We start from the raw sequence: 26,620 nt of genomic DNA, 5'->3' as shown, positions 1-26,620 counted from the left end.
TGAAAAGTCGGTCGATGTGTTTAAAATGTCAGATGAGAAAAAGTCCGAAATGTCAGAAGTCCGAAACTTTGATGAGATAAATGTAGACAGTGAAAATCTTTGGCAGAAATTAGGCGGAAATGAGTCTGTACACGAAGCACCCCCCTCTTCCCCGTCGCGCACACCGGAAAATACCCAACTTAAAATAAAGAAAGTGCAAACCATTGAAAACAAATATAAATGGATAAACGTCAGCAAAACGAAGTTGCATATGGCAGATAAACAGAAAAATGAAAATTTTTCAGAAAACACCATGCTGGCCAGGTTCGACTCAATGTTGGCCGCGATTAGTCAGATGATCGAAAGGCAGGAGAAAGCAAACGAGGAGGCAAGGAAGGCAGAGGAAGAACGGGCAAGGAAGGCAGAGGAAGAAAGGCAGGAGGCTGAGAGAACAAGGGAGGAGATTAGTATTTTCGATCCTAATACGGAAAATGTCTGGATATCGGGAATATATGAAAAACCCTATTGGAAGGTTGAATTTGTTAAGTCGGACAACAAAAGAATGAAAGTCTTGACGGCTGAGTCAAAAGCACACACTATTCCTGAAAATTCAACTGCAGATATAAAATTAAATAATACGTCGGAAAATTCAGAGAGCTCGGTCGGTAAGTTAAATAATGACAGTTTTGAAGATGTATTTTTAATAAATGACAGAAAATTTCATGAAGTCGGAAAAGTCCTGACCGAAGAAATAAAAGACATTCAAAGTCCGTTTAGCAAAAATTATAAAAAATTCAAAGATAACAACGGGGCCATGCTGTGGCACGTCAGACTGGGCCATGCTTCGTTGGGGTATCTAAGGGAACTGCAGAAAAACTATCCGGAAGTAAAAAGTCTGAAAGAAGCCATATTTGATGATGTGATTAAGACTTGTGATGTGTGTTTAAGAACAAAATCCCAAAAACTGCCTTTCCCTTCGGTACGCGAACGAGCATCCCAACCTCTACAAATAATTCATTCAGATACAATGGGAATTATTAGTCCACCCTCTTACCCAAAAAGATACAGATTTATTTCGGTATTTATTGATGATTATTCCAAATTTGCAATTGCTTACCCGATGAAAAACAAAAGTGATACGGGTGAATGTTTAGATAATTTTGTTAAAGGCTGTAGAAATCTTCTTGGGTTTGAAGCTAAAGTGTGTTATCTGAGGTCTGATCAGGGTACCGAGTACACGGGAGGCTCCGTGCGAAAAATATTAAATGACCTTGGAGCTGAACTCCAACTGAGTTGTCCGGATACCCCTGAACATAATGGCACGTCAGAAAGGCTGAACAAAACAATTCAAATGAAAGTCCGAGCTCTGATATGTGATTCGGGACTCCCGGAAAACATGTGGGACTTGGCACTAAACGCAGCTGTATTTGCGTACAATCGTACTCCGCATCGCTCAAATAACATGGAAATCCCTTTAATGAAGCTGGCTCCGAATAAAAGGACAGACCTAAGTCAGATGAAAAGATTCGGCTGCATCGCGTATTTGAGAGTTCAGAGAAACACTGAAACTAAATTCCATGCAAAAGGGAAACGAGCAGTTATGGTAGGATACACGCCGACAGGGTATCGTCTGCTTTGTCCGGACGAAGGAAAGTTTTATGAAAGTCGGGACGTCAGATTTAACGAGCGTTTTGTGTATGGAGACGTTTTTGGTAAAAATTCAATTAAAAACTGGGAAACTGTGACTGTAGATATTAAATTAGACGAGTGGTTTTTAAAATTTGAAAAGGAAAGAGAAGAGACAGTGTCATCGGAGGAAGCGCCCCCGGTGGTACAACGGAAAAGAGGAAGGCCGAAAAGGCTGATAGAAACAATGGAGGCCAACTTGGTCCAAGAAAGTCGTGTAAAGGACGTCAGCTTTGCGGGCTTAGCTCTCGGGGAAGAATTAACAAAAGACCTAATTTTTAAGAACGGTGATACTGAAACGTCAGGAAATAATGCCATTTATGCGGAAGATCTAGTTTACCACTCTTTGCTGGCAGAAATAAATAAAGATCCAGCTTCATATAAAGAAGCAATGAAGGCTGTGGATAAAGAAGGCTGGAATCAAGCCATCCAAGAAGAACTTGACTCAATGGCAAAGAATCAAGTCTGGAAGTTGGTAAACAGACCTGCAGGACTGGTAAATGGTAAACGTCCGAATATCATCGATTCTCGATGGGTTCTTAAGAAAAAGGTAGATGCTCAAGGATGTGAGAAACACAAAGCACGGCTGGTAATACGGGGTTTTAAAGATAAAAATGAGTATGATCTTACGGAGACTTACGCCCCGGTGTCAAGACTGACTTTAATAAGGACTGCTTTGGCTGTAATCAATAAATTAAATTTAGATACATGTCAGCTTGACGTTAAAACGGCATTTTTAAATGGTACTCTTGACGACGAGATATATATGGAGTTACCAGAAGATTTGGTCTGTTCCGATCTGGAAAAACAAAGCAAGGTATGCAAGCTTCAGAGAGCCCTCTACGGCCTTAAAGTCAGTCCGAAAAAATGGCATGAAAGATTCTCTGAGGCAGCAACGAAAATAGGTCTGAGATCTCATATCTTGGAACCTTGCCTGTTTACTTGGCATGAGGCAGACAAAATCCTGATATTGGTTCTCTATGTTGATGACATGCTTATAGCAAGTAATGATTCTGGCAAATTGAAGTCTGTGAAGGAAAGACTGCAAAGTGAGTTTGAAATGACTGACCTAGGAGAAGTTAAATCGTTTTTAGGCATTGAAGTCAGAAGAGACAGAGAAAACCAAGTTCTAACTTTAACCCAGACCAATTACATAAATAAGATACTTAAAAAAGTTTGGGTTTGATGATTCTAAGCCAGTGAAAACTCCTATGGTCACAGGTCACGTGTTAAATCAACAAAGAAAACAAAGAGAGCAATCAGAAAGGCAGATTGACTTGAATGAGTCCAGATCGACTGAAAGCGTTCCCTACCGGGAGGCTGTTGGGAGCTTATTATATGCTGCCAATACTGTACGTCCGGGTATAAGCTATGCAGTGAATGTGCTGAGTAGGCATCGAATAAGTCCGACTAACGAAGACTGGAATATGGTTAAAAGAGTGTTTCGGTATCTGGCAGGGACCAAATCTTATGGTCTAAGATATTGTGGAAGGCAGCAAGGGCTGAAAGCATTAGTAACTAAGGTAAATTAAGACATATGACAGAAATTCATGAGCATTATGTTAAAGAATGTGTAAATTATGGTAGAGTAAACGTCAGATGGCTGAATACTAAAGAACAGATGGCCGATATATTCACAAAACCTCTACCGATCGAGCTCCATGAAAAATTTGCTAGCAGAATCGCGAACAGCTTTTGCGAATCTGACTGGTAACTAATAAGTTGTCTCTGTTTCAGATAGGCGATAAAGGAGCCATGGATTACTTGGGTGCATTCCCAGAGCCGTGGAGCCGAGTCAAGAACACACATTTATTTGTCTATTTATCCATTTTAAATTACAATTTTTGTCTAATATACTTAGCTATCTTAAGTCGGGAGGAAGTGTTGGCATGTACGACTTTTCAATAGGCTGTATATATAGTATGTGAGACAGCGCCACAGGCAAGGTGATACTTGCGGGCCCTGTAGTCAGTACAGTGTAAGCCACCGTGCCTTCCACACCTCTCGTCGTTTCTAGATTCATTGTCTTTGTCTGATAAGTCGGTTATAAGTCTGTAAAGTCTGTGAATTGTATCTGTTGTGTTCTACGTCGGTCGGCAGTTTTTATTAAATAAACTTTTTGTTTATCTTGTAATACTAGTTTTTATTATTTCGCGCACCCCCTTTACTCACACCTCTACACTTTTTATAAAAAAAAATATTTCTACTTAAATTTAACTATTTAAAAATCTTAATAACGCATCAACAATGAATATAAAAATAAAACAAAAGAAAAAAAAAATCTGGAAGGTGAATTGAAGTTTGGCTTACAGATTCCAAGCCAAGTATATCTTATCCATTGGGCTAGAGTAGATTTAATTCTAGTTTCTAATTTTGTGTCGTTACAATTACGGTACAGAAGGCGCAGTATTCTATTATTTGTATTTGTACATAACTAGTTCTTTACATATAAACTACAGTAAAATCGTGTAAATTTGTGAATGCAATAAATTAAACAGTGCTGTTATAGTGCTTATAATATGTTTTAACTTATTTGTTTCCGACATAAAATGGCTACGGCAATTGAACCTTTAATTTAATTTGCTGATTATATATACCAAAATGATACACTTTTCAGTCAAACATTATCTAATTATTATAATAATATTTGATAAATAACTAATAAAAATTATAACTGATATTTTTTGCTACATTTTTAAGAATAAAAAAAAACAGAATAATAATAATGAGTGATTAAGCATTATAATTTTTGTAAAACTTGCCGGAAGATAAATATCATAATATCATGTATTGTTAATCAAAATCCTCGAAATTCATAGATATAAATAATACATACGATTTTACTCTAAATAACATATAAAAACAATTTGTGTACTGAAGTATCTCATCCCACATGACCAGAGGGGACTTGATGCTGGCTTAGAATTTTTCGTCTTTATAATTAAGCCATACAGAAGGTATAGCGTTATGTTCTTGGTATTTGTACATACTTCTATTAATAATAAATTAATTTCAAGGATTTTTGTTTGCAGTATATATTTTTAGAATATTAATAATTAACACGATTATTATTTTGATTAGTTATTCATTAAATATCAATATAATTATTGGATAATGAATGACTGAAAAGTGTATCATTTTAGTATGTATAATCAACAAATTAAATTAAAGGTTTAATTGCCGTAGCTGCACTTTATCTCGGAAACAAATATCTTTACACGAATTATTAAAAACAATGTTAAATTTATTGCATACACAAATTCACACGATTTTACTGTAGTTTATATGTCAAGAACTAGTTATGTACAAATACAAATAATAGAATACTGTGTCTTCTGTACCTTATAAGGACACAAAATTGGAAAGTAGAATCAAATCTATACTCTAGCCCGTTGGATAAGATACTTGGCTAAGAATCTGTAAACCAAACTTCAATTCATCATAGAGGCTTTTTTTTCTTTTGTTTTATTTTTATATTCATTGTTAATGCGTTATTAAGATTTTTGAATAGTTAAATTTAAGTAGAAATAATTTCTTTTATAAAAAGAAAAGCTTGTAAAAACCATATGGTTTTACTTAAAAACCACATGTTGATTTGAGATAAGAAACCACATGAAAACGGAGTGGTAAATCCACGTGTTTTTATGTGGTTCTTTTATATGGTTTTACTATGTGGTTTTTCGATATGGTTTTTTTTAACAAGAGAACGCAAGCGCTGATCGCCTAATACCCCGGGTGCTACTTGTGTCTAATTAACATTTTATTATTTAGTAAAGTGGCCAGTAAGTTCCCCGGTTTATTTGGTAATAGGCGTTTGTGTTAATAATTAATATTTTAGTACTTAATAGAGTGGCCAGCAAGCACCCCAGGTCACCGGGTAATAGGTGCTTGAGCTATTAATTAATAATATATTGTTCAACAAAGCAACCAGTAAGCGCCCCAGTTCATTTGGTGATATGTGCTTGTGCTATTAATTAATATTTTATTATTAAACAGAGAGGTAAGTAAGCGCCCCGAGTCATCGGGTGATAGGCACTTGTTTTATTAAAATACTACAATTTTTAATTTTTGCGTGTTGCGGGTACCGTCTTTGGCAATGCCCCTTCACTGCTGTCTGCTCGGCGGAACATTTTCCTTAGATTGTATAGATATATATACGATCTAGGAAAAAAGTTCCGACATTGAATCCGCAGCACCCAACGACCCAACACTGCTAATAGACCAAGAGCTGAGGCCCGAGGGTAGTCAAAATCTTAACCAGCCGCCACCTTCACTAGAACTGAGGCATCTTGTGATTCGTAGAGATTAAAAATATTTTGGTTATGCATTATTTTCGGCAAGATCAGAATGCATCTTATACTTGAAAATCGACCTTAAAAAAAATAGACCACCCACAAAAAAACAAAACCGAGCGACAATTTTGACACTAGATTTTTTGTACAATAATTTTTTCCCGAAAGTAAAAACTTGAAAACAACCAAAAATTATTGGTACGTTAAGCCAATTTCATGCAATAGAAAAATTAATTTTAATTCTAACCATCCCCGATCGTTAAAAGTCAATGCTGTATACGGTTTGGTTGATTGAGCCTTTCTTTTATCTGATAAATCCTTCCACCGGAAGAATATACTCATGGCTCAAAGAATTCTACGTGATAATGACTATACTGAATTTTTTATCCATAAATAGATCAAGAAAAGACTTCACCTAATAAAAAAGACTAATAATAATAATAACTTTTTACTACATGACAATCTAAGTGCTAAAATAAAAATTTCTATTCTTTACAACCCGTTATTTTTCAAATTTTGTTCAAAAACCCCACCTGAATAAAAATGTCAGAATCCTATGTAGAATTACTTCTGTGATACTTTCAGAAAAGCCATATGGCATTACACATGGTTTTACATATGACATTACATAAAGGGTTTTAGCTTGGTGATGCCATTTGTAATTCCATATGAAAAAACACACAGAATTACCAATTGAAAAAAGAAAAAATTTCTATCATCTAGAAATAACTGCAAAATACCATAATTAGTTATTTGCAGTTATCAATTTGTCTTGACATCGGGATGATAACTCCAAAACAAGGGGGTGCTGATTTTACTTCTACATAAAAAAATTTAATTTTTGAATTTTTTTATTTTTTATTTCTGAAATATAACTTGAATCCCCTTGTTTTAGAGTTATCATCCTGATGGTAACACCAGTTGTTCACAGTAAATGACGCATTACAGTATTCTGCAGTTATTTCTAGATGACAAAATTTTTTTCCTTCTTCCAATTTGTAATTCTATGTGTTTTTTTCAAATGGAATTACATATGGCATTACCAAGCTAAAGCCTCTTATGTGATGCCATACGTAAAACCATATGTAATGCCACATGGCTTTCCTGAAGTTGTTACAGAAGTAATAACACATGGAATTCCGTTTTTCTTTTTCAGGTGGGACCCTACTATTCGAAACAAATTGGACAGCGTTATCATTCTTGGAGCAGATAAAATTAATAAGCTCGATCGAACCAATATCGTGTACCATTTCCCGAACAGAAATGGAGTTCAGGCACTGAACAGGTCCGAAACAGGAGCCTGAGCTGCCTGCGTGGGACCTGCTCAGGCATTAATGGAATTTTATCCAACGATGTGCACAGGACCTGCTCAGGCTCCTGCACAGGCTGCCTTAGCTCAGGCAACCTGGAAAAATATAATCTAGTCCTGAACTGACTTTTACGCAATTATATAGTAAGGTTATGTTACATAAAAAAAGGTTTTAAACAGAGAAGTTGATTTTAGTTAAGTTTTATGGGAAACAGGTAAGCTGGGAATGTGATATTGCAATTTTTTTTTAAAATTTATCCATCTGGCTATTTGCAATAAAACACTCTTTTCCATTTCCGAAGTTGTACACACAAATTACAAACTTCATCAATATTAACACTTGTTTATTTTTTTTTTTTTCTTACACTGTCATTAGTTGTGTTTAATTCTTTGAAAATTTCTTGCTGAATATCGCTCTGAATTTCTTACTTAACAAAGTGCACAGCAGAGTTATCACTGAAATTATCTTAAGGTTTAGCTTTTTTTTATTATTTCCGTTAAATCCATTTGGTTTTCTTTTTTCCGCAATTTTTCTTTTACGAATAATTTGCATTCTATATTTATTTCGCATCTTTCGTCGAGAATAATGGTTTTGCTCCATTTTAGATTAATTGAAAAAAAGGTTAAGACTATACTGTAGTAGCAGCAGGGCAGACAGTTCGTCGGCTTGGAGCAAGAAGGGGCCAAGTCAGGACAAGCGGCAAGAAGGTGCCTAGTCAAAATCAGACGCAAGAAGGGGCCAAGTCAAAATTAGCAGCAAGAAGGTACCAAGTCAGAATCAGACGCAAGAAGGGGCCAAGTCAGGACAAGCGGCAAGAAGGTGCCTAGTCAAAATCAGACGCAAGAAGGAGCCAAGTCAGGACAAGCGGCAAGAAGGTGCCTAGTCAGAATCAGACGCAAGAAGGGGCCAAGTCAAGACAAGCGGCAAGAAGGTGCCTAGTCACATTGATTTTTATTTCTCCTGATTTTAAGTTGACTACACTTTGTGTATACACTATATATGTACACGGCCATGTAGATCGGATGATGATATATTTATTAGGTATAGAGGTGCAGGATTGCAATCCAGAAGCACTGATTTCAAGTCAAAAGGAACTTTTTGGGCTTTTGATTAACAATAGTAAACATAAATATTATATCCACTTGCATACACACTCACTCTTGTTTACATATATACAGCAGCGGCTGCTAAGTAGCTGCGGTCGAGTGACTTGGTGCTAAAACTGTCGTTTCATCGCTCATTAATTATAATGCACATTTCTACGTTTTAGCTACTCGAAAAAAATTGAGTTATTTTTTATTAGTGTAATTTTCAATGTGTATTTTCGAGACCGCAATGAAGTTCCATACCCTTTTTTTCCGATAACAGGAAAGTAAAACAGTTAAATTCTACAAAAGTCAGCTCTCAATTTAGAACTATTGGAATTTTGCAGAAATTTGAATCAGAAAACTCATTATAAGACGTCTCATTTTTAAAAGTAAGTAAAAAATTCAGGATTTAAGAACAAAAAAATTTGCATAACATTTCTGTATCGTCACATTAAGAATTTCAACTCTTGTACGTTTTGACACGTCGTTGAGAGTCACTTATCATTCCTTTTTAAATAAAAGATGTAGTTTTAAAAATTTTTTTATTCTGATTTATTTTAAGTAATACAGTGATAAATGAATTTATTCCATGAGGTTAGTATAAAAATTGATATATTCATCTGGAATCAAGCCTTTTTTGATAAGGTCTTGTATATCTTCAACTTTTTTGTCATCCAACGGTAATTTGGTGTTGTAACACTGCATTACATGTCTTTTACTGTAGTTTGATTCTATCTCGGTTTTTGTTGTTGCATCGTAGTTATACACGTATACAATTGTTTTGTTAGGTTTAAACTCTATCTCGCTAATCTGTGAAAATTTTTTTTTTTCAGAAATTTTTGTTGGACAATTTTTCAAAATTAAAAACATCCTTCGTTTTTAGCTCATGAACTGTATACTTCGGATCGTCACGTTTTGCATTCGCCATTATATCGCACCATTGGTTTTGCGTGAAAATCAATTTATTTTTTGAGGCAGATTCTGTTACCGAGTGCATTGAATCACCTTCTGTTTGAGTGTGCCCCTTTACTAGGTAGCTGAAACCAATTTTTAAGTCATATTTTAAGTTTCACAATAATCGATCTTCGATCTTTGATAAAAACTATATAAAAAATAAAACAACTTTACAAAGTGCTTGAAAAATATTGTGTATATAATAATATATTGCGTACCTAGGGCGCAAAATACAAAAAACGCACCCGAATGGCGTGGCTAGAGTATTTTTACGATGTTTTATAGCACTAGTTTCCTAAATGCGTGCTTAGGACCCGCAGTTGGATCCTTTGCACGCATTTAGAACACTTGCGCTATAAAATAATGTACGATACTCATGTCCAAAATGAGCGATCATGAACGACGTCTTTATCGCACTCGCTTCGCTCGTGCGCTAATAACGCCGTTCACGAATGGCTCATTTAGGACACTTGTATCGTAATGTACTATTTCGTACTAACTGCGAGAAATATGAGTTTGAACCCTTAACCATGAAGTAATTGAAAAGCGAAAAACGCGGCCCTGGGCTCGAAGCTCAGTCAAAAATTTGTAGCTAATAATATAGCTATAAATAATAGCTATAAATGTAGCTATTATAAACTACATTTACAGCTATAATCACCTACAATATAGCTATAATCGGCTAAAAATATTAGCTAACAAATGTAGGTATTTATAGCTATAAATTTCGGACAACTATTAAACAGAAAAAGTTAATTAATGATCTTTGTTTGTAAGTTATATCAGCCACAATGGGTGTTACCATCCGTATGATAACACCAAAACTGGGGGGTTCCAGTATTTTTAAACAATTAAAAAAAAAAATAGTTTTCAAACAAATAAAATTTTTTTCCACCTAATTGTTTAAAAACACTTTAACCTCTCAGTTTTGGTGTTATCATACGGATGGTAACACCCATTGTGGCTGATATAACTTACAAACAAAGATCATTAATTAACTTTTTCTGTTTAATAGTTGTCCGAAATTTATAGCTATAAATACCTACATTTATTAGCTAATATTTTTAGCCGATTATAGCTACATTGTAGGTGATTATATTTATAATTGGAGTTAATAATAGCTACATTTATAGCTATTATTTATTAGTATATTATAAGCTATAAATTTTTGACTGTGAAGTCTTGCCACACTTCGCACCCATAGTAAGAAAAATGTGTTCTTACAAAGGGTGCAAAGCGCAACTGCCACTTTTCTCACTAGGGACCAAATTAATTTCGAAGGCGGAAAGTGTGTCCATGCATTTTTCGCCCTCGGTACGAGAAGCAGGATACGCGACTCAGGCAGAAACGTACAACTACCGCACCCTTTGGGCTCTCAAATCTGTATTTTACGCCCTAAGGACTTAATGTACTATTATTCTCCAAAGGAGATTTTAAATAGTGTATCACACACGTAGGGAAAAATATAAATAAGTCATCGCTCGTTTGGTTCATTACTGCCCGAGCCGAGGGCGAGGGCCATAAAGACACACGAGCGATGGTAGTTGACTTCGTACCCGAGGTGTGTATAAAATTTTTTTTTTCATATAGGTGCTTAAATGTTTGTGTTTTAATGAAATTTAGAAATGTAATATTATGTTGTACAGGAGCATAAGACACAAACTTGAAGAGTGGGTATGCAAAAAAAGGATATTTGATTATTAATAATAATGTGAGAGTGTCGCTCAAGAAAAATGGGTATCTCCCTATTTGTTGAAATGGGGGGACCGAAAAAAATATTTGCAAAAACGCATGAAAATGATTTTTTTCCCGATTTTTGCGTTGAATTTTACCCGGGTATAATTAGCGCTGAACAAAATACTGCATCCCAGTACAAGTTGACTCATATAATTTGAAACAAATGGCATGGACGAAAGACTTAAAGAAGTTCTATCGGTAACAGAAATAACAATGAGAGTGTGACGAAAATTTATTTAGGTATAAATTGGGCCTTCACAAGAACACTGTTAAAATTTGGAGACGTGGGGGTTCCTCGGAGCCAAGAAATTAATATTTAACTTTGCCGTATTTTCGCACGCAACCTTATGAGAAACAGCACTTTTGTATCAAGCTCGTTAACAATTAATTTGCAATCAAACTTTTTTCAGCGATAAAAGATTATAGTGTTAATTTGACATAACTTTACAGAACGCGGTGAGGGTATTTAAAAAATACAAAATAAATTTATAAGCTTACTGAAAACTCCTAGAGGTTATGTTTTCGTGTAAGCGTGAAAAGCACAGACGACACATTAAACAGTCGCATACACAGTATAATTATATTATGTTCATTACGTGCTATAGCGAAGGATAGAACTCCCTTAAGGTGGTTCGACATCAAATTAGAGCCCTATTTTAATTAAACCATTAAGTGAGTATTATGTGCCGTTAAGCCCTGAAATCAATAATGTAGTAAAAAGTAATGTTTTCGTCAAGAAAGACATTTTTTAATAATTTTTTTTATTCCATGGCTTTATAATTTGTATTCATCTCCCTTTATCTTTATCCGATTTTGATCTAACAAGGCTCATTTTACTTCTTGATCGATTTGAATGGGAGTCATCATGAGAAATTAAAAAAAAAAGTCAACGTGTCAAAAGATATTGGCAGTTGTTTAAAAAAAAATCAGATTTTTTTATAAACAATTGCGTATAATTTTTGGTGTGTTAATTATTTTTAAAAATTTCCGACGATGACTTCCATTCAAATCCATTAAGAAATAATACGAGCCTTGTGGAATCAAAGTAAGATGAAGAAAAGTGGAGATGAATACAAATATATAGTCGTTTTTATTATTCATAATACTTTAACACACGGAATGGAAAAAAAATTAAAAAAAATTTTTTTCGGTACATAACATAATTTCTCCCTAACGTTGAATTATTTATCTCAGGACTTTTTGATGCATAATAATTATTTTCTGATTCATAAAAAATAGGGCTCTTATTTGCTGTCTAACCATTTTAAGCAAAGCTAACGTAGTTTAAAAATTAATTGTGTCATATAATGTGTATTGTAATTATGTCAAATAAAGCTCACCGATGACGAATATGCACCTGTAGATCTACTGCTGCTTTTAAGTACATAGTAAACAGAATGTTACTTCGATTCTGCCCCACGCAGTTGTCCGAATAAAAATGAAATTTTTTAACTCCTGACTGAGCTTCATTTTGAATAAATCGCCACTACTGACCTCGTTCGCCCCTCTTTTAGCATCAACTTCACTCCAAACGTTAAAATACCCTTGATTACTAGCCATATTAAATACTTTAAAATTGTAAATGCTAATTTTCCTGCTGTAGTACATCACCGACACTTCTGAATGTGGCACATTCAATACTTTCTGTAGGTCGAACGAAGCAATTCACACATATTGGTCATTTTTTGATTCTTCCTTATCTTGCTTCATTAGTTGTCGAGCGTAGTTCTTATTACGAATATGAATGTCGAATGCATTTTTGGCAGCGATTTTTTGATCATCTGGCAAGTATTCGTACGCTGTACATACGTCACACAAGTCTTTTTTGGGTTTGTGAAAAAATATGTTGTACTTGCTAGTGAAATTGAATCTGTAATGATACTTGGTAGCGATTTCTCCACCGTTCTTTTCATTCATCCAACTCTTATACAACTCATACATTTTCTCTATATTTAAATCACTATCCAAGTATTCTCGACTTGGGCTCGCTCTACAATAGTAAGACTCCACGCGTTCAAAAGTTGCGATATGCTCGTGCACACTACTAATTACTTGATCTGATATTCGATTATGCCTATTATCATGTTTTCCACGTTGATCGTTTTCAATAAATTGACCGAAAGTTGAATCTTGTTTTCGTTTAATTGTTTCCAACCATTTTTTGTTAATGCCTGTAATGATAGTCCATTACTATCGGATATATTATTACTTAAGTGTCATGAGGAATCAGGTGATTCAGAGAATATATTTTTCCTTACATTTCATCATAGTGGTACAGTTATTTTCTTTCAAGCGAAATGGATTTCAAAGGAAATGGAAGAACGATGGCTTGGGTGATTTTTACCGGAGTAATAAAAATCTCAGAAATTCTGAAATTATATAAATAAATTATGCCAAATTCATTTGCGATAAAGAAATAGTAGTGTCAACCACATCTTTTTTTTAGAAAATCATTTTTAAAAATTCACGAATTTAACACGCAGCTATTTGAGAATCATTACTAAAATGACTATAACTCTAAAAGTAAATGACAAACCTCTACAAATGAAAATGATTTTCCTACTTTTTTCCATAAGAAATTTTTTTGACGAGTAAAAATCATATATAAACCACTTAGATTTTCAAAAAATTAAGAAATAATTTATTTATCGGCTTCTGCGCAAATGCAGATGAAAATTATGAGTCCTTATTGGATTATATATTATTTTTATCAATATTCTACAACTTTTCAGGCAAACTAAACTTTTAAATTTCAGTATGTGATTCAGATATTTAATTATCACGACAATGACAAAGAATATTTTTTATAATCCACAGAACCTCTAAGTGCCCCTCGCTAGGTACGACACCAAACGCCCAAGCCATCTTAAAAGGCAGAGATGAATCAGTTACTGCTCTCGTCATAACAAAGGAGTACTGCCATAAAAAAATTGTAGAAACAATAAATTCTCTGAGTGAGCTATATCTTTACCACAATATTCAAATTTTCTACTTTGTATAAACAAAAAAAAATTAAAAATGACTTTTTTAACAGTCTGTGCACAAATTTGATTGCGAAATTATCGCTCATTTTTGGTCCTTTGAATGCTCATAATTTTAAACATTCGGCACTTTTTCAGATGCTTCAAAATGAAAATTAAAGCTGTTTGAGGCAATACATTTTCCGTTATTTATGGTAGCTCATGCGTGGATTGAAGGATTGTTACAAAAGTTGGATCCCTTTGACAAATAGAGCGTCAACATTATGATTTTTTGTACGATACTGTTCCATACATAGGGTATATTGTAGATTTCTTTCAAATTTTTTCCGAATTTATTTATCATTTATCGTGTATCTGAAATAAATAATACTCTTCCCCGTCAAAAATATGTAATTACTATCCAATTTTAATAAAAGAAGGGCAAATTTATTTAAAAAATATTTATTTAATTGAAAAATCACCTATACGTATGAGATTATAAAAAAAAGTTTTCGACAAATGTATCTTTGACAAAAAATATACTATTTTCAAAAAGTCGAAGCTGGTAAGTTCGTAGCGAATTAGTTGAATAAAAAAACTTGACGACATTTACTAACTAGAATCGAATGATTATTAAAGATTTTCGACGGAGAAGAGTATTTTTTTCGGATACACGATAGAGTTATTAATAAATTAGGAAAAGTTTTGAAAACAATATACAATATACATTTCGTATAGAGCGATATCGTCGATAAAATCGTACTGTTAACGTTCCACTTGGCAAAGGGACCCAACTTGTATAATAATCCTTTAAATCACGCATAAGCCACCTTAAAAACTCTGTACGAATTTTCATAAGCTTAAACAAATTTATCTAGAGAGAGGAGTCGTAGAATCCGATTCGAAGTATTCCACATTTCAAAAGCCAAACATTGCTGACCAAAAGGGGATGTCGAACCCTGCATTCCTCGTTCAATGCATCAAGCATTATAAGTATTATTTGAATAGTATTGTAAAGTAGCAAAAAAAGAAATACGTAATATTTGTATGACTATCAAACGAATTCGGGATTTACGCTTTTAAATTTTTTTTCAATCACTTAGTTGTCTATAATTGTTTTAATGAAATTGTAATAAATACTTTAAGAAAAATATAGACGATATTTATAGAATGCATTAAATGTAACCTCATAATGTATGTAAAATTTTTATAGTTTAATGTATAAAAAAATTTATAAATAATATATATATAAATTTCGACGAAGAACGGTATAGTTCAGATTTTCGAATATTTATTTTAATCAAAAAACGTTAACTGAGTGGTTATTTCCAATAGGTGTCGATTTATTATACTCACCGAAAGTTTGACAGAACATACTGCGACACACTTGAATTTTATTTTTGGGAGTAACCAAAAAAAAATTACGCTGTTGACGTGTATCAACGTCAGCTTGGTTAGAAGTCGTGACTGTAGAGCTGTTTTCCTTGTAAGTCGTTACTCGAGCTAAGTACTCCCACTGCCTTGAATGATTCTGAAGTTCCCAAAATTCTTTAAATAGAGTTTGTCGTTCTGTGTATGTTATTTTTTGCGAGCAATCAAACCGGCAGTTCGCACATCCAAAGCCCATTGTTGCTGCTTTAATGGGAGTACCTAGTGCTGAAATACCAGCAGCACCACTATCCTTCGCTTTTTTAGCAGCTTCAGATTTCCAATCTGAGCTTTTCCTTTTTCTCTGCCTGCTTCGCTTTTTCTCTTTTATCTTTTCATCTGAATTTGATTTAGTTTAGTTATTAAAATTTATTTAAAAATCTGATTAAATCGTGTTTTTGTGTATAATATTCCGACACATCGAAGACTACCATCGTGACATGGAATCGAATAAAGACCATCTCAACGCACTGCTTTAACGAAAATAATCATAGTGCAACAGACTGCAACGAAAAAAATCCCAACGATGCTTGCTGCGACGAATAATGTAGCAAAGAAAACTAAAATTTTTATTTACAAATGTTTTGCCCAAAACTAGATTTGTGTTCGAATACAGAATTTTTAGTTTGAAATTATAATATTACATCCATTTTGATTATGAATACAGTGCTCAGCACTAATTTAAATCCCGCTTGGGTGATCTCTAAGTTAGAGATAGCGATCTTTCAAAAGTCAGGAGAAGATCCCTGTGATTTGTTTCTATCACTGCCTGGACTGCTGTATTTTTTTTCGTTACAAAAGGACGTTGGGATGGTTTACGTAATATACATAAATTTGTAGTTTTCGTTGGAGGCGTCGATTTATCAAGTATTGTAATTCAACATGTATTGCCAAAATGAATAAGTTAATGAAGAATTTCATACACTATCAACTACCGTTATTTCGTGAGGTCAAGATAGGTATTTGAAAAAATTAATATCAAAAAATAAGTTAACCATTCATGGGAGGAGTCAAGCTCGTTGTCAAAGACGTGCTAGGTTCGGATGATTCTTTTAATTCATTTAAAGAGTAATGCGAGGTAATCCCGGAATTTTCATCTGAACAAGCGTCCTCTTTCTCCGATAAAATTGTATTGTTGCCCTCACTAATGTGTGAAACACTAGGCACACATGATCTTGATGTTTCGAATTCCTTAGGTTCATAACTTAACACCCGTTCCGCATCTAAAAAAAATTTTTTTGTAAATTATCATCGGGAAAGTGCGATCAATTTACCCGTTCATTAATTCTTTTTTTTCATCTTTATTCCTTTTTCTGTAGAACCAATCTTAATTTTCATGATCGCCCCTATAACACATCCCTGTTGTTGCGGTCCAATAAAAACCAATAAAATTTTACAATGGGATTTTTCTATTAGTTTCTTATCGGTATTTGCACCCGTAAATCCAAATAAAATCCGAAATGGTTAAAAATAGATTTTCTATATCATTTATTATGACTAGGACATGATTGAACAAAAATAAATTGACAAATTTATGTCATACCATCCGGATGGTAACATCAAAACGGGGGTATTAGAGTATTTTATATGTAAATTGAAAGAAAAGTTAGTTATTAATTTTTATTAGAATTTTGTAAAAAATACTTTAGTCCCCCCGTTTTGGTGTTACCATCCGGATGATATGACATAAATTTGTCAATCAATTTTTATTCAATCATGTCCTAGTTATAATAAATGATATAGAAAATCTATTTTTGACCATTTCGGATTTTATTTGGATTTACGGGTGCAAATACCGATAACAAACCAATAGAAAAATTCTATGGTAAAATCAATGAATTTTTTATTGGTTTTTATTGGACCGCAACAATAGGGATAAGCGGTCAAAAAGTCTTTAAACAAGTAGAGAATGGTTCTTTTGCAATTTACTACCTAAGTATTCCCACTCTAAAAAAAAAAATGATATTGAGTGAGCACGTCACCACCGTTTCAGCAGTTCTCACAAGTATTATAGTTATCGCAACGCAAAAACATTAGAACACGGTGGCATACCGCTGTTTTGGCTTGGCTCCTCTGCTAAAGTTGCACTACGGTGTGCAACATAGCTACAAAAGCAGGGGAAGCAAGGACTTTGCGAAGTGTATGCTTCAGGCACGAAGTTCAGTATTCCACATTATGTACTGTACTTCCAACATGAAAGTACATTAAATAACGAGAGTTTTCAATGAATCACAACTTTTTACGTTAAAATGTTCCATATACAGCAAATTAAATCGATAACCAAGCACTCGCTCTCCAACATAATTATTTTTAGCTAAAGATGACGACTTTTTTTTAACTAGTGCACATTCTAAAGCTGTAAAGTTTATACAGTGTATCAATTGAAACGAATACTCAGGAATCAGTATAAACAATATTTTACAGTACATGTATATTGATTGACAGCCAGTTTGGAAATAACTGTAAATTGAAGAGGAGTTTAATATTTGAAGTGATCGATGAAAAATTATATCTCGAACATTGATTTTAACTTACATGATCTCTTTCGGTTGAAGCCAAGCATCTGAAATTTTATACAATTATAAATGTTTTGAAACAAAAAATTAAGTTTAATGCTATAACTCAACTTTTATTTAAACTCAGATATAAGAAATACTAATGAAGCCAGCGAGGCTAATTTGTAGTCATGTAAACATGTTCATGAGATTTTAGCTCATCGGTGATTTTCAGTCATGCTTCAAATTATATCTGAAAAGAAACTTAGAGAGCTATAATTAGGTAGCTTGTTTTGTCTCATTAAGTTAGAACAATTCTTCAAATTTTGGTTCCATAGCTAAAATGGAACTAGAGATGTAAATCATGGGTTGATATAAACCATGAAGAGTGTTCGAAAGACCTTTACTGTTTCATGCTCATTATGTTACAAAACTATTGTATGAATTGGAAGTTTTTGACGTGTTTTTAGCTATATTAAATTTATCAATCGAAATATCTTACTATACAGCTAAAATCACAGAGAAACTACTAAGTATTGAAACGTTATACATGAGCTTACATAATTACATAAACGTTTCATGACACTTGATATGTAACTACAAGCATTTTTTTAATAAAAAAAAAAATTAACTGTTTTGCTTTGTTGAAATTGTCTATAGTGACGACTCGTCGCATGTACCAAGCGTACAAAAGGCAACAAACCAACAAAATATTTTTTTAAAACAAAAACCTAACGTATAAAAATTGTGCTGATGGGAAAAAAAAAAAAAAAAATTATCAGTGAGATTCGAAAGCTAGCAAGTTTGGCTGGGGCAAAAGAAATAGCCTGCACGGCTATCGTCGATTGTACTAGTACTTGACAAGATGTCATATTTAACTTGTGAGAAGTGGGCGGTGCTTTAGGTTAAAGGTCTGGGTAGGGGGGCTCTCCCGCTCCAGCTTGCTCTATGGAGAGAGGGTGATTGCGCAATGCGGATGTGGCGAACTCCCGAAAATCTGGGAGCCTTGCCCAACTAATATGAATGAAATGATATTTGTTCTTAGATTCAGGATACTATAATGGTTTTTTCGTCCTTCGGGCACACGGCTTTGCGCCCTAGGGCATACTTTTCGCCTTTCCATTACTTTGAGCCCTTGGTGACGTTCTTATCTAAGGCACCAACACAAAACAACAACAAAATTTAGACGTTTATATAAATATACGAAAAATAGGTAAACAATTGAATTTTTTTTAAAATATGTCAGAAGTTTTTGCAAATTTTTCACCGATGATTCCCAAAGAATTTGTTTAAGAAAAAATTAAGCCAATAAATATAAATTTGGACTTAGATAAAAAAAAATACTTAGTTAATTTTAAAAATTTTTTCTGAAGTCTTGTAATCCGAAAAATTTATAAATTTTTTGTTTTCAAATCGGATAATTTTTAGTACTAGGAATATTGTTGTCAGGTTAAGTAGCAGTTCTGGTGACTTTCAGTTAACATTATTAGTAAAAATGTTTAAAATAAATGCTGTGCAAGGGTGACGGACTACCTTGAAAGATTATTAAAATTTTTAAGACTACATCTTTTATTTGAAAAGGAATGATATGTGACTCTCAACGACGTGTCAAAACGTACAAGACTTGAAATTCTGAATGAGACGATACAGAAATGTTATGCAAATTTTTTTGTTCTTAAATCCTGAATTTTTTACTTACTTTTAAAAATGAGACGTCTTATAATGAGTTTTCTGATTCAAATTTCTGCAAAATTCCAATAGTTCTAAATTGAGAGCTGACTTTTGTAGAATTTAACTGTTTTACTTTCCTGTTATCAGAAAAAAAGGGTATGGAACTTTATTGCGGTCTCGAAAATACACATTGAAAATGACACTAATAAAAAATAACTTAATTTTTTTCGAGTAGCTGAAACGTAGAAATGTGCATTATAATTAATGAGCGATGAAACGACAGCTTCAGCACCAAGTCACTTGACCGTAGCTACTAAGCAGCCGCTACTGTATATGTAAACAAGAGTGAGTGTGTATGCAAGTGGATATAATATTTATGTTTACTATTGTTAATCAAAAGCCCAAAAAGTTCTTCTTGACTTGAAATCAGTGCTTCTGGATTGCAATCCTGCACCTCTATACCTAATAAATATATCATCATCCGATCTACATGGCCGTATACATATATAGTGTATACACAAAGTGTCGCCAACTTAAAATCAGGAGAAATAAAAATCAATGTGACTAGGCAAGACTTGTGAAGTTGGCGCCCGTAAACATTAAATATTAATATTTTGCACCTATTTAGGGCTTAAACAATTCCTCCTTACTTGCGGATTTATCCTCCACTTGAATTTTTATTTGCGGATCAATAGTTTGCGAGATATTTGCAAAATAAAAAGTCGAAAATGGGCGCGGCGCTGAAGTATAAAAAACTTTGTTTTAAGTGCTAAATTGGGTTAAAATCCAATTCTACCTGTACAATTCGATTCCTCCTCATTTGCGGATTACGGAGGTATATAAGTTAATGTAATTAAATGTCACAAAGTTTGTAAATAATGAATTTAATTATTGAGTGAGAGAATCTAGTAACTTTTGTCTAGTGACTTTTGGTCCAGTGCACCGTTCCTGTTGTTCGGTACATGTCGTTTCCTCCGTACTGCGGGTTTTACAAAATATTCATCAGAATAGAAAACTTTAGTAGGTATTAATCTATTAATTATTAGTTATAAGTTATTCAGCTTTTGAGTCAATACACACACACACACATACATTACATACTTGAAACTCAAAGAAAATATTATTTGTCAATAGATACAGATTTTTCATCTTGAGAATCTAATATCTGGAATCTATTGTGGCAAACACTGTGGACTAATATTTATTCATTACGCGCGAAATTTTTAATATTTGTTGTTATTCAAGAAACAAATAACAACACAACTAAAAAGTAGCAGTACAGCTATCATTACAATACAAGCCACAGCTAAGTAAGCACACAAGTCATAATTTTGTTTGGACAAGTTTTAGAAAACAGCTCAAGCATTCAAATTTCACGCGTAAATGATCAATCAGGCGAATTGAAGATCAAGTTACCGACCAGTGGAAACGGATAAAAGTGACACAGGCTGTGTTCGCCTAAGGCTCTGTTTGTTATTAAGTCTGTGAAGGTCACGTGATCATTTATCATAAGTGCGAGGGAGACAGCATGATGTCACCGTCTCACTCGCACTTATCATAAATGATCACGTGACCTTAACATACTACAAACGGAGCCTATGCAAACACAGCCCCAGTAATAAATTTAAAAGTACTCAATTTTAAAAAATGTTTATTAAATGGGTTTACTCTAGATTGCATAGTCATCGAAAAATGTGTTTGTGTGTGTGTATTGACCCAAAGGCTGAATAACTAATAACTAATAATTAATAGATTAATACCTACTAAAGTTTTCTATTCTAATAAATATTTTGTAGAACCGGCTGTACGGAGGAAACGACATGTACCGAACAACAGGAACGGTGCACTGGACCAAAAGTCACTAAACAAAAGTTACTAGATTCTCTCACTCAATAATTAAATTCATTATTTACAAACTTTGTGACATTTAATTACATTAATTTATATACCTCCGTAATCCGCAAATGAGGAGGAATCGAATCGTACAGGTAGAATTGGATTTTAACCCAATTTAGCACTTAAAACAAAGTTTTTTATACTTCAGCGCCGCGCCCATTTCCGACTTTTTATTTTGCAAATATCTTGCAAACTATTGATCCGCAAATAAAAATTCAAGTGGAGGATAAATCCGCAAGTAAGAAGGAATCGTTTAAGCCCTGAATGGGTGCAAAATATTAATATTTAATATTTACGGGCGCCAACTTCATAAGTCTGACTAGGCACCTTCTTGCCGCTTGTCCTGACTTGGCCCCTTCTTGCGTCTGATTCTGACTAGGCACCTTCTTGCCGCTTGTCCTGACTTGGCCCCTTCTTGCGTCAGATTCTGACTGTGCACCTTCTTGCCGCTTGTCCTGACTTGGCCCCTTCTTGCGTCTGATTCTGACTTGGTACCTTCTTGCTGCTCATTTTGACTTGGCCCCTTCTTGCGTCTGATTCTGACTAGGCACCTTCTTGCCGCTTGTCCTGACTTGGCCCCTTCTTGCGTCTGATTCTGACTTGGTACCTTCTTGCTGCTAATTTTGACTTGGCCCCTTCTTGCGTCTGATTCTGACTAGGCACCTTCTTGCCGCTTGTCCTGACTTGGCCCCTTCTTGCGTCTGATTCTGACTAGGCACCTTCTTGCCGCTTGTCCTGACTTGGCCCCTTCTTGCGTCTGATTCTGACTTGGTACCTTCTTGCCGCTTGTCCTGACTTGGCTCCTTCTTGCGTCTGATTCTGACTAGGCACCTTCTTGCCACTTGTCCTGACTTGGCCCCTTCTTGCTCCAAGCCGACGTATAGTCAAACAACGCGCTCTCAACGCTCATTAGTGGAAAATCCAATATGGAAGGTCGCTCGTTTCAAGCCTCCTGATTAGTTGATCGGTTCGGTGGCTGAAGAGCCAACCTTATGCATTTTTCACACAATGTTCGTACCCACAGCTCAGTATATACCTTGTAGATATGAATTGGATGTTGTAAATAATGCAAAATCTGAAAAAATTGTACATTTTTATGCACTCTAGCTGATGTTGAATGTCGCATTATTTACGACGCTAGTAGTAAAATTACTTAAACATTTTTACATTGTTACTGAACTATATGAGTTGTTTTGAAAACAGTGTATTTACAGAGTCCTCGTCGATTTAGAGTACAAAAAATAACAATTGTAGAATGTACAGCCATTCCAAAAATAATTTTATGCAAAAGTTAAAAACTTGTTGCAATTCTGCAAAGTCAACAACAGTACCAAAATTAAAAAATGGTAATGTGTAGTAATGACTGTATAACCAATACTCACAATTTAAGAGTAAAAATTAATTTGATTTTATTATTTAGTATCTTTAAGACAATTTTTACAAGCAGAACTTACCCGTGGTTATCATTTAGAAAATGATAAAGAACAGTTTGTAGCACGAAGGGAAAAAATTTATTCTTGCATGAAAATACTAAAAGATGTCGAAAAATTTATGACTCATGGATTTTTTCAAGTAAGTTGCTGTTTAGTTACCAATTTTTGTTGTACCCATATAATTATAAATATTTTATTTCATAGTGTGCTGATTCTTTTCTATTTGTTTACACATTTCTTCCTATTAGATTTCTAATAGCGTTTTGGGCTATAATCAAAAAACCCATTGAATTTATATGGTAAGTGAAATTTACGCTGAATTAATTCAAATTTGTGTCATACAAATGTCACATTATTTCAGGAAAAGACCTTGTAAGAAAGTAGATGTTAAGTTTCTGAGACCTGCAGAAACGTGTGATCTTTTGAAAGGATTAATTATTATTATTTGTTCAGTAATAACTTTGAAAGTTGATACATCCATGATGTATCATTTAGTAAAAAGTCAGTCTATCATCAAACTTTACATATTTTACAATATGTTAGAAGTTGGCGACAGGCTTTTCAGTGCTTTTGGTCAAGATACTATTGATGCTCTTTTCTGGACTGCTACTGAACCAAAGTCTAAGAAATATTCTTCTCACTTTTACTATTTTAGAATATTACTTCACTTATGTTTTGCAGTTGGTTATGTCTGTATCCTTTTTATACACCAACTGAATGAAATACATTTTATAATTATATTGGAAGTATTGACTTAAAAATATTTAGTATTGCACAGTATTTTGGTCTTATTTCAAGCAACTACATTGAATGTTGCAATAAATAGTAATAACAAAGCTCTTTTGACTATCATGATGTCTAATAATGTATGTAATGTTACACAATAAGATTTTTTTTAATGCCCATTTTTTAAGACAATAATTTTTTCAGTTTGTTGAGTTAAAGGGTTCTGTATTTAAAAAGTTTGATAAAAACAATTTTTTTCAACTATCTTGTAGTGATGTAAGAGAGCGTTTTCACCTAACAATGTTACTCCTGGCTGTGACAATGCAAACTATGAAAGAATATGCTTGGCATCTAGACCGATTATTTATACTTCTTCCAGACTGTACTTTATTATTATTAGCGGAAATTCTCGTAGATTGGGTATGATTTTATCTCACATGTCATGATTACTTCCAATTTTAATTTAATTTAAGTTCTTAATACAGGTAAAACATGCTTTTATTACAAGGTTCAACGAATTGAGTCCAACTATCTACAAAGAATACATTGTCAGTTTGGCCTATGATGTTGCACAAACTAGACAAGAAACAGCTTTTTCTGACTCATCGGATGTTATAGCCAGACGCATGAGTTTTATTCCTCTTCCTTTGGGAGTAGCAATAGCTCGAGTTCTTTTTACAACTTTGACTGTAGGGACAAAACCAATTAATTTACTGCTTTCAATCTTAGGATACTTTATTCTTATGTCCTTGAGAATTCTTATTAGCTTGTTAATTTTGGGTTATACATGTACTTCCATTAGTAATTACACACAATTAAATGTGCATACAAAGAATACAGTTGATACAGCTTATTCAAAAGAACCATTGGAAGCACCATTGACAAACAGTTCTGTTTATAATAAAAGTTCAGACCCAAACGTAAAGAGTGCGCTCTTGCATGGAACGAGTTTCAAAGGTAAAACAGAAAAAATTTTGATATCAAAAAACAGATATTTTCGGCCATCATCAGAAAATTTGCTTTCTAAAAATTTGTTTCGAGTCGGAAGCGAGCCCCTACTGCACAGCCATCTTATTTAGTATCAAAATCAATTACAATTAATTAGTTACTAAAAAAAAAAAAAAAGTGGTTTCAAAAATAATCATTATGAAATAGATAATTTATCCTATGTAAATTTGTCTTCGAAGGAAAGTAGCCTATGTTACCCCACTACCAAAAAGTATGTACTATTATTATTGTATGCAGTTAAATAAAAATTATTAAAAACATTTCATAGCCTATTCATTCGCATTTGCAACTGCTATTCCGAGTACAATTTGGCTATTGCTGATAAACTTGCAACCTGTTAACAATTTGTTGTACGATTTTATACACTTACAGTGCTTCATCGACTATTTGTACTAGAGATATAATTATTTAAGATTAATCATTAGAAGTCTTGTATTTACTTATAATAAATAAAATTTAATAAAAGTAATAAATAGTAAATAAGTCATAACGCACTACCTTTCATTTTTTTCTAACGGGATTGAGATGTTTTTAATACTACTACACAAAGTAAATACATACATATTTATACACATATTTAACAATTTTAAAAGTACTGTTCATGAATATACAAGACTCATGACTGCTACAATAATAATTTTTAAGAAGCATCGATCTAATACTGTGTTTTTGTTCTCAGACTCAAATTTTTAAATTGTTTTTACTAAGAACATTGTAGGTACCTGCTTTACTACTCTCTTTTAATACACCTATATGTATAATCATAAAAATTGATTTCATTAATGGAAACGGTGAATATTCGTAGGAAGCGCAAGCGGTAAAAGTTGTGTGATGTATAGCATATTTATTGAAGATAGTTTGCGCATCACTATTCTGCCCTAAGAATGTTGTTAATACTGCTCGTAATAAGAATAAAAATCAAAATTTCTTATCAAATATATTATTAGATTCTTAAAAAAAATGGTATTCTGGTTTTATTTTAAATAATCTCACATTCACGAGTTTTCCTTGAAAAAGCAGAGAAATGATATTTTGACCTTATGTACACGGAGAAATAAATAACCGGAATTTTTACCGAGAAAGCAAGTGTAAAAGTGTGACACTGTGACGGTTACTATACTTTTTACCGTAGTTTAAAATTTGTCTTGAAAAGACTAACTTTTACCGTAAAGCAACTGTAATTTTTACTCAGCTGTTAAGGTAAAGCTAGGGTCACATGGTATCGAGGAGAAACTGTAATACAGAGCAGATGTCAGCTGTAGCTGCTTAACCTCCCTCCTGACAAATCTCACCCGAGATCTCATCCGATATCTCATGTGATTTCTCACCTGAGATCTCAGGTGAGATTTCACGTCAAATTTTCATCTGAGATCTCAGGTGAGATTTCTGAAAGAAAAATAAATAGAAAAATTTTGTGCAACGATTATAATTGATACATTTATAGAATGATTACCTAAAATATCAACAGTTATAGGGAAACAAAAAAAAAAAACTCGGCTAATACGGGACACGAACTCGAGCCCTCAGTTTATCAGGCAGGCATCTTACCGCTTGGCCAGAGTGAATGAGATATAAGTACTAGTGTGATAATTTATAAAGTGTAAGTACCATGTGTTATTGCTTTTCTTATTTACTACTAAATCATGCAATTATTAATAGATATAATTTTTCTCAATCTAATTCTTGTGAATAAATTATTTTAAAAAAATCCAAATTGCTTGCATGTATATTATCTTATTTTGAAAAAAAACACTTATAAAAGTTGGAAATCCTTAAAGCTATTCATGTTATTCCAACTTTTCGAACTTATTATACTCCTTGAAGAATTTCATATAGAGTAATTACTGTAAATTTTTTGATACAATACATGTGTAATGAGTTAGGTGCAATTAATTATACGAAACTGTAGGTTTTCACTCGTTTTTTGCGTTTTTGGAAAAGAATTACATTTAACTCA

At 33.5% G+C, this 26,620-nt stretch overlaps 1 protein-coding gene and 1 pseudogene across 4 annotated transcripts; one reads left to right on the top strand and one right to left on the bottom strand.

Moving 5' to 3' along the window:
- Positions 1–9,117: 9,117 nt before the first annotated feature.
- Positions 9,118–22,494, bottom strand: LOC149374013 (uncharacterized; annotated as a pseudogene). Its single transcript, XR_016293223.1, has 7 exons — positions 22,486–22,494; positions 22,160–22,362; positions 21,824–22,110; positions 16,430–16,657; positions 15,363–15,773; positions 12,387–13,217; positions 9,118–9,392 (listed from the first exon to the last, which is right to left on the bottom strand). The product of XR_016293223.1 is annotated as an uncharacterized LOC149374013 (transcript).
- Positions 22,343–25,075, top strand: LOC106647247 (protein TAPT1 homolog). Of its 3 annotated transcripts, none has more exons than XM_089595030.1 (7): positions 22,343–22,842; positions 22,917–23,068; positions 23,134–23,228; positions 23,291–23,622; positions 23,698–23,795; positions 23,860–24,075; positions 24,141–25,075. In XM_089595030.1, the coding sequence occupies exons 1-7, from the start codon at positions 22,752–22,754 to the stop codon at positions 24,732–24,734; spliced, it is 1,578 nt and encodes a 525-aa protein (XP_089451156.1). In that variant the 5' UTR covers positions 22,343–22,751; the 3' UTR covers positions 24,735–25,075. The 3 variants fall into 3 exon arrangements, with proteins under 3 accessions (XP_089451156.1, XP_014219041.2, XP_089451157.1); XM_014363555.2 differs by having other exon boundaries at positions 24,164–24,229; XM_089595031.1 differs by lacking the exon at positions 22,343–22,842 and having other exon boundaries at positions 22,995–23,068; positions 23,178–23,228.
- The last annotated feature ends 1,545 nt before the right edge of the window (positions 25,076–26,620 follow it).

This window comes from Copidosoma floridanum, unplaced genomic scaffold, assembly GCF_036245765.1.
Source record: "Copidosoma floridanum isolate Cflo_tuat_1 unplaced genomic scaffold, Cflo_Japanese_pri ptg000024l, whole genome shotgun sequence".
Classification (NCBI taxonomy): Eukaryota; Metazoa; Arthropoda; class Insecta; order Hymenoptera; family Encyrtidae; genus Copidosoma; species Copidosoma floridanum.
Note: the sequence above shows the minus strand (reverse complement) of the source record. Positions and strands in the feature narration are given on the sequence as shown.

What these genes read in the sequence shown, in the direction of transcription:
- LOC106647247 (XM_089595030.1), top strand. Translation starts at nt 22,752, where the DNA reads ATGTACAGCCATTCCAAAAATAATTTTATGCAAAAGTTAAAAACTTGT. An exon ending in TGACTCATGGATTTTTTCAA is followed by an intron (nt 23,069 to 23,133) that starts GTAAGTTGCTGT and finishes TTTATTTCATAG; the next exon opens with TGTGCTGATTCTTTTCTATT. An exon ending in TTTTGCAGTTGGTTATGTCT is followed by an intron (nt 23,623 to 23,697) that starts GTATCCTTTTTA and finishes AAAAATATTTAG; the next exon opens with TATTGCACAGTATTTTGGTC.